General features: G+C 45.4%; 1 protein-coding gene across 1 annotated transcript in view; it reads left to right on the top strand.

The window, feature by feature from the left end:
- LOC306918942 (uncharacterized protein) overlaps positions 1-10,458 on the top strand; it is a gene marked incomplete at its 3' end in the record, with an annotated part of 34,572 nt that extends 24,114 nt beyond the window's left edge. The window contains exons 2-3 of the mRNA XM_079531778.1: positions 9,342-9,452; positions 10,214-10,458. Coding sequence (XP_079387904.1) covers positions 9,342-9,452; positions 10,214-10,458 — 356 coding nt within the window. The remainder of the gene's footprint in view (positions 1-9,341; positions 9,453-10,213) is intronic.
- Positions 10,459-12,281: the final 1,823 nt, after the last annotated feature.

Here is a 12,281-nt window from a genome sequence, read left to right as displayed (position 1 = left end):
CATGGGGTGCCAACAACTTTTTTTAACACTTGACTAATCAAATAGTCTAGTAGCCAGCCCATAGAGCCCCATTGTGAACCTCTTAGTCTAGTAGCCAGCCCATAGAGCCCCATTGTGAACCTCTTAGTCTAGTAGCCAGCCCATAGAGCCCCATTGTGAACCTCTTAGTCTAGTAGCCAGCCCATAGAGCCCCATTGTGAACCTCTTAGTCTATTAGCCAGCCCATAGAGCCCCATTGTGAACCCGGACATGTTGAGTACACCAAGGTTTTATGTTATAAATGTTTAGTATGGGTCCCCAGAATGTAGAAACTGCCGGATGCTAACTTGCTTATGTTGAGCAATTTTCATAATTGGCATAATATGTGACCATACCAATTACAACCTATATAAGGCAAAATATTCAAAATTTCATCATGCTTTATGTAGCATGTGACGTGTCAAACTAGGGGGTTTTCATGATGCTGAATCCATTCCACGCATTAGTTTTGCAAAAAAAACTCTCATTGGGCTAAAAATGGCCAATGCCGTCATCACAAAGTGGGCATGGCCGTTTTTTTTTTTGAAACTTTATTTTTTATTCTTTTCCGTTTTTGTGAACAAGCAAGTTCTCTCGGGCATCACAGTACAATATAATTGTTACATTTCAATTGTTAACATTCAGAATGCAACGAGTCATCCAGTCCAAATAGATTGAGGTCCTATGCTAAGATGGTGTCAATCTTTTCCAGTGTTTTCAAACCGATCATTCGCTTTAGCAAAGTCTGTTTTTCGCACATTGATATTCTGTTGATTCATTACCATTAATATTTTTATGAATATAACCAGACCTTAATATGTGACAAGAAGATAGTACCAATAATAGCCTTAACTAACATTACAGCAATGACAAATGTTCATACAAGTTTAGTCTCACCTATTTTCCTTTCTCACACATACATCCAATGGTCATTCATCAGATATCTATTTCCGTGTATATTATCCGTTTTAACCAGTATTTGTATGATTTTTAATTATTGGTTTTCACTATCAACTATCAATTTACTTATCTTAATTGGGTTCTGTAGCTCGTTAACATTAAGTCTAATTATCGTCTCATTATAATCTGTGCTATCCTATGTCGTACAAATATTGTCATTGTGAACCCAAGGTAGCCTTAACTTCTCATCATTATATACATTAATATAAAGCTTTAAATCAAGAAATAAAGAAACATATAAACAAAGACAGGACTTCCAGCTCGAGGTTTCTTTCATAAAGCAATACCTCATGAGTGGAAAGGTAATCTCCTGGGTTCCAGGAGGCCCTTCCAACACTAACTAACTGTTAGAAAACAGGAAACTAGTGTACAGTGATATGACATCTGTTGAGCCCCAGCTTGGTCTCCCAGACAACAGGTCTGTGCTAACATCGAATATCTGAGTATAAAACAACCTATCAGACAGGTATTTAGTATTCAGTCAAGTATGTCCAAACAAAGGTAGTATTGTAAAAAGGGGGAAATAAAATATAAAAGCAAAGAGAGGTGAACATTTTCCATGTCTTATGTCTCATTCTGAATTCAAAGATATCTCCCAATACTTCCCATGTACTTCTCCGTCGTAGATCAATCAGCGTTATGAGTTATGGTGATGTCGTCATCTGGTGGCGGGGGGGTTAGTGGAGGGGGGGTTGCGGTGCGGCGGAATTCCTGGAGCCTCTGTGTTGCCCTTCGCAGTGCGTCTCGGTCATGTGGTGTCCTCTTCCCCCAAGATGTTTTCCTCAGTTTCGCCAGGTTATCTGCGGTGGTAGTTGTAGGGGTGGAGGTGGTGGTGGGTCGAAGGTTTTCCTCTTCCTCGGTGCTCATGATCCCCCTCTTCTTCAAATCCTCTCTTGCTTCCTCCATGCTGTTGTAAGTGGTGCTGGTTCCCGTGGGGCGACCGGCCCCATCGTAAAACACACGTAGTTTTGTCAAGGGGGGGGTATGGAAGGCGAGTCCTTTTTTTTTTAGGAGTAGGCGGATCGGGGCATACGCGGCTCTCTTCTTCTGTATTTCTTGAGGGTAGTCATTATCAAAATAAGCTCTTTTGCCATTCAGTAGGACAGTTTTTTTCTTCCATGCTGTATTGCGTACCAGCTCTTTGGTCTTGTCCTCCAGAAAGCACATGATGATTGAACGAGGGGTGGCGGTCGGTGGTGGCTTGGGACCGAGAGATCGGTGGCAGCGCTGTATGCCCAGGTCAATGTCTAGTGCTAATTCAGTTTTAATGAAGTTATTAATGAACCCCATCATGTCATTCCCCTCGCTGTTTTCTGCAACGTTGTATAAACGTAGGTTTTGGCGTCGAGACCTTGTTTCTAAATTCAGTACCTTCTCTTGCAGTCTCTCGTGGTCTTGTAGTAGTGAACTCATCATTTGTTTGGCGTCCGAGCTCCACTTCTCGACGCTCTCCACCCGCCGCTCTGTCTGTTCCGCGTTGTCCACGGTGCATTGTAAGTCGGTGACAAGCCTAGTCAGTTTGTTGTTGAATTCTTTCTTGAGGTCTGCCATGTCTTTGCGCATTTGCTCGAAAAGAGATTCTTTAAAGCCCTCCAACTCCTTCCTAACTTCGGTCCTCATGGCTTTTATATCAGCGCGTATCGCCTCCATGCTTGCTTGTAGGCACGCCATGGCGTTTCGCCCTGGTGCGTTTAGCTCTGGGTCCACGTTGCCGTCGCAACTCTTCTCCGTTGTTTGTCTACCTTTCTTTTCTGATCTGGTGGTTGTTTTATCACTTTTAGTCTTTCTTTTGTCTCCCCCTTCCATTTTTGTGTTTATTTTTCGGTATATAGTTGGTTTTTAGGGGAAATAAAGTAGACCTTGCTGGGAGCTGGTGTTCCATGCTGCTGCTCTCTTTGGTGTCATACCGGAAGTCCGGGGCATGGCCGTTTTAAGCCCAATGGGTGTTTTTTTGCATTCAGCATCATGAAAACTCCCTAGTTTGACACATCACATGCTACATAAAGCAAAATTACATTTTGAATATTTTGCCTTCTATAGGTTGTTAATGGTATGGTCACATATTATGCCAATTATGAAAATTGTTCCAGATATGCAAGTTAGCATCCGGCAGTTTCTACATGCTGGGGACCCCTACTAAACATTTATAACATCAGTTTCTACATGCTGGGGACCCCTACTAAACATTTATAACATCAGTTTCTACATGCTGGGGACCCATACTCAACATTTATAACATCAGTTTCTACATGCTGGGGACCCATACTAAACATTTATAACATCAGTTTCTACATGCTGGGGACCCATACTCAACATTTATAACATCAGTTTCTACATGCTGGGGACCCCTACTAAACATTTATAACATCAGTTTCTACATGCTGGGGACCCATACTCAACATTTATAACATCAGTTTCTACATGCTGGGGACCCCTACTAAACATTTATAACATCAGTTTCTACATGCTGGGGACCCCTACTAAACATTTATAACATCAGTTTCTACATGCTGGGGACCCCTACTCAACATTTATAACATCAGTTTCTACATGCTGGGGACCCATACTAAACATTTATAACATCAGTTTCTACATGCTGGGGACCCATACTCAACATTTATAACATCAGTTTCTACATGCTGGGGACCCATACTAAACATTTATAACATCAGTTTCTACATGCTGGGGACCCCTACTAAACATTTATAACATCAGTTTCTACATGCTGGGGACCCATACTCAACATTTATAACATCAGTTTCTACATGCTGGGGACTAGAGCTGCCAACGAATATTCCATATTCAAACGAATTTTCGAATAAAAAAAATAAATGAATAACTGAATATATAAAATTAAGATTCGAATAAAAAAATAAATAAATACTGTGCAAGTTTTCGTGAGACGGTGCCGTGGGTAAGCGTTGTGAGCTTGTAGATTAGTTATATTTGCATTTGCCACGCGACACGCCGACACCGCCACACATTGAAGAATAAATAAGCTGCCTCAGACTCTTCCTAAACGCAGACTACGCAGGCTGCGTAGGTTCCCCGATTCACAAAAGGCCCCCGCCCGCCCTGCGCAAAGTCGGCAAAGAGCGTGCTACGTTATTTGCGCACAGACGGTGCGAAAAGAACGGTGGGCACAGGGCGGGCGGGGCCGCGGTGGCCTTTTACGTTATTTGCGCAGTGAGTGTACGCTGCTCAGAAGGGTGAAATCTTCCGTCAACAGCGTACCTAGTGATCAGAATCTGGGACAGGCCTGGCCTACACCCAAACTTTTATTTTTGCTTCGGTGTTGTTTTGGACGGACGGGAGAGTATATTTAGACAACAACACACGGATCTATCACTCATCAATCTTCAATCATGAAGGGGCTTTATCCTTCAGGAAATTTTAAAAAGATAAATAAAATGCGTAAGGATGAACTGCGGCGCCGGTCCGGCAGCAGCAGCAGCAATGCAGTGTTCTGTGACTTAATACTGCCTCCGTGCCTCGTTTTGATAAGGCTATGTGTTGTAGGATTGCTCATTTAAGACAAATGTCGGGAGAAGGGAGAATGCATGCGTTGTTCCAACTCGGTTTTCAGCAGCGCCAATGCACGGAGAGAGAGAGAGAGAGAGAGTTGCGCCAGCAATGCGATCTTAAATGTTATGTCTCAGGTTGTATTGGTCTAAATCTAATTATTAAAAAATCCGAATGGCCCCGAATCGAAATCGAAATCCGAATGGGTTGAATTGCTCGAATCCACGTGGGTTTTTAAAACGAATATCCGAATGTAATTTTTGGACAATTCCGGCAGCACTACTGGGGACCCATACTAAACATTTATAACATCAGTTTCTACATGCTGGGGACCCCTACTAAACATTTATAACATCAGTTTCTACATGCTGTGGACCCCTACTAAACATTTATAACATCAGTTTCTACATGCTGGGGACCCATACTCAACATTTATAACATCAGTTTCTACATGCTGGGGACCCCTACTAAACATTTATAACATCAGTTTCTACATGCTGGGGACCCATACTAAACATTTATAACATCAGTTTCTACATGCTGGGGACCCCTACTAAACATTTATAACATCAGTTTCTACATGCTGGGGACCCCTACTAAACATTTATAACATCAGTTTCTACATGCTGGGGACCCCTACTCAACATTTATAACATCAGTTTCTACATGCTGGGGACCCCTACTAAACATTTATAACATCAGTTTCTACATGCTGGGGACCCCTACTAAACATTTACTCAACATTTATAACATCAGTTTCTACATGCTGGGGACCCATACTCAACATTTATAACATAAAACGTTGGTGTACTCAACATGTCCTGGTTAACTTTTTGGCTACTAGGCTAAAACCAAAGGTGTAGCGAACTGCCTCGGATCTGTACAAAACACACACACACACACAAAACCCAGTCCAGTCCAAATGGCTGGAGTGAAAAGACCCTGAAATGAAAAGACCCTGAAATGAGAGACATTTAAATGTTATGGAAAACCCAGGATAATGTCGCCTGTTCTTGTTCTTACAGACAGACAGACAGACAGACAGACAGACAGACAGACAGACAGACAGACAGACAGACAGACAGTTATTCCCTGCCTTTAACCACAGCCTCAGACAACCAGCCGCACTCTGACCGTCTGAATGCTGAAGAAGAAGAACTTCTCATTTATGTTTAAGTGCCATAAAGCCTCTCATCTGTGACAGATATACTCTTAAAGTCTCTCTCTCTCTCGCCACCTCTCTCTCTCCGCTCATTTCCTGCTCTTCCACATTGACGTCCATTCTCTGTGTTTCCTTCTTGTATCTCTTTATTTTATTTCTTTTTTTTATTCCCCTGAGATGTGCTTTGTTTTATGCCCCCCCGCTAGCACGTTGCTGCAAACCAAACATGGGCCTTTTAACCCGTTTGGACCCGACGGCGACATTTAAAGAATGTCTTCCTGACAGTTTTCAGAAAACCCTCATGTTTCTGTATCAGTGGTTCTCAATATTTCATGTCAAGGACCCCCAGAAATACCTGTATTTGGCCACCGATCCCCATCTGAAAATATGTTCCAGGGACCCCCCCCCCCCCCCCCATAGAAGCAAAGATTTGATTTAAAAACGTTCGTTCTGAAATAATATATATTCAAAGATTTGCGCCACATTTTCACGATTTAAAAATAAATATTAGCAGATCTACAAGCTCGTAGCGCGGCACTCGCTTGTAGATCTGCTATTTTTTCAACAGCTAAAAGTATAACATAATGCTTTTAAACACCAAGAGGGGATTCCCTCCCGCCCAGACTGGGTTAACCCATTTCGGACGGGAACCCCTTTAGGTGTTTTAAGCATTATGTTTTACTTTAGCTATTGAAAAATAGCAGATCTACAAGCGAGTGCCGCGCTACGAGCTTGTAGATCTGCTATTTTTGAAAAATCGTGAAAATGTGCCTCAAATCTTTGCTTCTGTGGAGCGGTCACTGGAACAACATATTTTCAGATGGGGGTCCAGCGGCCAAATACATATAATTCTGGAGGTCCTTGACATTAAATAGTTTGAGAACCACTGATATCGAAACATGAGGTTTTTCAGAAAAAAATACATTTTAAAAAGACATTTTTTAAATGTCGACGTCAGGCCAAAACGGGTTAAACCCTCCAGAAAGCCGTGTTAGTCGTCTCCATGGCTAACTACTGCAAAGCAATTTTATGCCGCATTACTCCGGACAAAGTAATGTGCATTTGATATACGGAGAACCACCTCGAAACGGACCGAAACGGCCTGCTTCTCTATATCCCTTTCTGACCTGAGGAGGACGCAGCGTCGTCTTATAGCTTTAGAACCTACTTTAACCCCTATCTTTAAACTTTTAGCTGTTGGGGAAAATAGCAGATCTACAAGCTCGTAAGATCGTCTGCTATTTTTTTGGGAAATCGTGAAAATGTTTGCCGCAAATCCTTTTGAATATAATATTCGTTCACAGCGAACGTTTCTAACTCATGTCTTTGCTTTATGGGAGTCGGCGGCAAAATACAGTTCATCTCTGGGGGTCCTTGATGTGGAATAGAACCACTGACATAATTACAAACCTGAGGTTTTTTCAAGAAAACTGTCAGGATTCTAGAAGTGGTTTTCTAGGATGTGCTCTGGGGTCCAGACGGGTCCAGACGGGTCTAGACGGGTCTAGACGGGTTATGCTTGAAGGTGAAACCACGTTTAGTTTAAGGCCCGTTTGTGGCCCTGAATGCTTCTATTAACCCCTTCTGGGCGGGAACCCCCCTTTCGGGGTGTTTTGAAGCATTATGTTACACTTTAGCTGTTGAAAAAATAGCAGATCTACAAGCTCGTAGCGCGGCACCGAGTGCCGCGCTACGAGCTTGTAGATCTGCTATTTTTTGAAAAACCTTGTGGCGCAAATCTTGAATATATATTCTTTCAGAGCGAACGTTTTTAACTCCAATCTTTGCGTCTTTGACCTCCATCTGTTCAGATGGGGGGGGGGGGGGGGGGTCCGCGGCCAAATGCAGATAATTCTGGGGGTCCTTGACATGAAATAGTTTGAGAACCACAGATATAGAAACATGAGGTTTTTCAGAAAACTGTCTGATTTTAGAAGATATGTTATCGAATCGGCAGGTCTAAAGATGTTAAAGATTAGTTTTTTATGCGTTTTCTCTGCCATGTAGACCTGAACGAGGGCAATAACGCGCCAACAGCCCCCCCCCCCCCACTAGCGCTGGCGTTGAGGTTATGGTGTCCCCCCCCCCCCCCCCCTTATGTTATGTGGTCGACTAAATACATAAAGCAATACAAATAGGAACACTAGATTTGTCCTGTCGTGACCGTCTGAGATGCACCTGACGACGACATGGGTTTTTGAAACGGAGAACTGTTTGTCAAACTTAGGAAATATAAGTATATTATTTTATAACTTTTACAAAAATATAGTCTAGATGATCGTATACCATGCAGTTCTAGTCATTTTTACTAGTTGACTAGTTGCCTAGTTTACTAGTCGACTAGTTGTTTAACTACCTATTAATATATTCTTTTAATAAATATTTGTACATTTAAAAACTGTGTACATTGATGAATATAACTATAATCTACCTGATCTTGAGGCCTACGAAATCGGGAAAAAAATAAAAGAAATAAACTTTTTTTTTACCAGCTGCTTGCAAAGCATGCAGCTGGTCTATGCCTTGCTCTGAAACTTGCAACACCGCAAATTGCGAGAGACCTAGTCGACATTTCGGGTTGCCTAGTCCCCGCATATTTCAGTTGCTTGCCTGGTTTGGCCAGGTTTGGTTTTTGGAGACTGGTTAGCTTATTTCTGTCACGACAGTTGCCACCACTGGCAACAACCCATAACATCCCATCGTCTGCACGGCATGGCTAGTCGAGCAGTTCTGATTGGCTGCCTCGTCTCCAGCCATTTTAGTCTTGTTGTCATACAAGTGAGTCGATGTGTTTCCTCCAACTGCGCCTTGGTCTGCCCCGGGGTCTCCTCCCAGTGGGACGTGATCCTTGGTCTGCCCCGGGGTCTCCTCCCAGTGGGACGTGATTCTTGGTCTGCCCCGGGGTCTCCTCCCAGTGGGACGTGATCCTTGGTCTGCCCCGGCGTCTCCTCCCAGTGGGACGTGATCCTTGGTCTGCCCCGGGGTCTCCTCCCAGTGGGACGTGATCCTTGGTCTGCCCCGGGGTCTCCTCCCAGTGGGACGTGCGTCGAGGACCTCCCTAGGGAGGCGCCCGAGAGGCATCCTAACCAGATGCCCGAACCACCTCAGCTGACTCCTTTCCAGGCGAAGGAGCAGCGGTTCTACTCCGAGTCTCTCTCGTGTGACTGAACTTCTCACCCTATCTCTAAGGGAGATGCCAGCCACCCGTCGAAGAAAACTCATTTCGGCCGCTTGTATTCGCGACCTTATTCTTTCAGTCATGACCCACACTTCATGACCATATAACCATATAAATCAACAGCCTATGTCTCACAGTCAAAAAACTGAGTATTCAATCGGGTCTCATTAAGTAACCTGGCCAACCTTGGCCATGACCAAGCCCTTGGAATGACGTCATCAAAAAACATGAACAGAAAATAAATGGCTCTTTCAGCGTCGCAGCGTAACGCTTGTAGATCTGCTCAACAAGTGTAAAAATCAGCCATTACGACGGCATCAAGGCCCGCCAAAATACATTTTAGTCGACTAAAATCTTATATTTAGTCGACTAAAACTAGACTAACACTAAAACATTTCCAGGTGACTAAAATATGACAAACTAAATGAAGTTTAATTCCAAAGACTATGACTAAAACTAAAATAGAGTTTCTCTGTACTAACGTTGGTTGTTCTTCTGTAGTGGACCGTGGAGTGAAGCGTCGTCAGGTGAAGCCGCTCACAGCGTCCCTGCTGGACGCTCTGGACTATGACAGCTCTGACGACTCTGACTTTGAGCTGGGAGACGCTGAAGGTAGCACGCTACGCACGCACACACGCACGCACGCACGCACACACGCACGCAAGCACGCACAGCATGCACGCACGCACGCACGCACAGCATGCACGCACGCACGCACGCACAGCATGCACGCATGCACGCACGCACAGCATGCACGCACGCACGCACGCACGCACGCACAGCATGCACGCACGCACGCACGCACGCACAGCATGCACGCACGCACGCTACGCACGCACGCACGCACGCACGCTACGCACGCACGCACGCACGCACGCACGCACGCACGCACGCACGCACGCACGCACGCACGCACGCACGCACGCACGCACGCACAGCATGCACGCACGCTACGCACGCACAGCATGCACGCACGCTACGCACGCACAGCATGCACGCACGCACGCACGCACGCACGCACGCACGCACAGCACGCACGCACGCACGCACGCACGCACAGCACGCACGCTACGCACGCACAGCAAGCACGCACGCACGCACGCACGCACGCACGCACGCACGCATGCACAGCACGCACGCACGCACGCACGCACAGACATTTACATTTACGGACATTTACATTTACGGACATTTACATATACGTAAATGTAAATGTAAATCTACGCTTGTAGATCTGCTATTTTTCAACAGCTAAAGCATAACACAATGCTTAAAAACACCAAAAGGGGTTCCCGCCCAAAATGGGTTAAATAACCGTTGGGGGTGTTAACTGGTGTGTTGTTGTTGTTGTTGTTCTCTCTCCTCTCCACCAGGGGGGTCCGATGGGACGGGCGTGGGCAGCGAGGACGAGGACGAGGAAGGCTCCAAGGAGGGCAGCGAGGCCCCCCCCCACGGCTCTGACAGCGAGTCTGGGGGGGAGGGGGAGGGGGAGGAGGCCAAGGAGCTGACGGTGGAGGACGCAGTGACCACTGAGGAAGAGGAAGAGGAGGATAAGAGGAAGGATCCTACCGCTGACCCCAAAGACCCCTCCTCCTCCTCCTCCTCCTCTGCCCCAAAGGTATTTGCAACCATTTACACCATGGGTTCCCACAGTGGGGGTACTTGAGGGGGTTCCAGGGGGTACCTAGCTCAATTAGAGATATAAGGAACCAAATGGACCCTTATGGGTCTGTAACTCAGAGAACCATTTACACCATGGGTTCCCACAGTGGGGGTACTTGAGGGAGTTCCAGGGGGTACCTAGCTCAATTAGAGATATAAGGAACCAAATGGACCCTTATGGGTCTGTAACTCAGAGAACCATTTGTACACTTTCAGAGTTAAATTAACAGTGGTTTTACAATATAAATTGCGGTACCAGAGATAGAAATGCCATTAAATCGGGGGTCCGTAGCCTAATGCGTGTGAATTTCGGGGTCCATGAAATTAATATGTTTCGGAATCACTGCTAGAGCCGTAAAGATCCTCCCTTATCGGGGTCACTGGCATATGTTTTCAAATGGGGGGTCCGTGGCCTAATTAATGTTGATTTGGGGGTCCTTGGCCTAATGAATGTTGATTTGGGGGTCCTTGGCCTAATGAATGTTGATTTGGGGGTCCTTGGCCTAATGAATGTTGATTTGGGGGTCCTTGGCCTAATGAATGTTGATTTGGGGGTCCTTGGCCTAATGAATGTTGATTTGGGGGCCTAATACATGTTGATTTGGGGGTCCTTGGCCTAATGAATGTTGATTTGGGGGTCCTTGGCCTAATGAATGTTGATTTGGGGGCCTAATACATGTTGATTTGGGGGTCCTTGGCCTAATGAATGTTGATTTGGGGGTCCTTGGCCTAATGAATGTTGATTTGGGGGCCTAATACATGTTGATTTGGGGGTCCTTGGCCTAATGAATGTTGATTTGGGGGTCCTTGGCCTAATGAATGTTGATTTGGGGGTCCTTGGCCTAATGCATGTTGATTTGGGGGTCCTTGGCCTAATGCATGTTGATTTGGGGGTCCTTGGCCTAATGCATGTTGATTTGGGGGTCCTTGGCCTAATGCATGTTGATTTGGGGGTCCTTGGCCTAATACATGTTGATTTGGGGGTCCTTGGCCTAATGAATGTTGATTTGGGGGTCCTTGGCCTAATGAATGTTGATTTGGGGGTCCTTGGCCTAATACATGTTGATTTGGGGGTCCTTGGCCTAATGAATGTTGATTTGGGGGTCCTTGGCCTAATGAATGTTGATTTGGGGGTCCTTGGCCTAATGCATGTTGATTTGGGGGTCCTTGGCCTAATGCATGTTGATTTGGGGGTCCTTGGCCTAATGAATGTTGATTTGGGGGTCCTTGGCCTAATGAATGTTGATTTGGGGGTCCTTGGCCTAATTAATGTTGATTTGGGGGTCCTTGGCCTAATTAATGTTGATTTGGGGGTCCTTGGCCTAATGAATGTTGATTTGGGGGTCCTTGGCCTAATGAATGTTGATTTGGGGGTCCTTGGCCTAATGAATGTTGATTTGGGGGTCCTTGGCCTAATGCATGTTGATTTGGGGGTCCTTGGCCTAATGAATGTTGATTTGGGGGTCCTTGGCCTAATGAATGTTGATTTGGGGGTCCTTGGCCTAATGAATGTTGATTTGGGGGTCCTTGGCCTAATGCATGTTGATTTGGGGGTCCTTGGCCTAATGAATGTTGATTTGGGGGTCCTTGGCCTAATGCATGTTGATTTGGGGGTCCTTGGCCTAATGAATGTTGATTTGGGGGTCCTTGGCCTAATGCATGTTGATTTGGGGGTCCTTGGCCTAATACATGTTGATTTGGGGGTCCTTGGCCTAATACATGTTGATTTGGGGGTCCTTGGCCTAATGAATGTTGATTTGGGGGCCTAATACATGTTGA

Source organism: Electrona antarctica (genome assembly GCF_951216825.1).
Source record: "Electrona antarctica genome assembly, contig: scaffold_322, whole genome shotgun sequence".
Taxonomy (NCBI): domain Eukaryota; kingdom Metazoa; phylum Chordata; class Actinopteri; order Myctophiformes; family Myctophidae; genus Electrona; species Electrona antarctica.
This window is presented reverse-complemented; position numbering and strand designations above follow the sequence as displayed.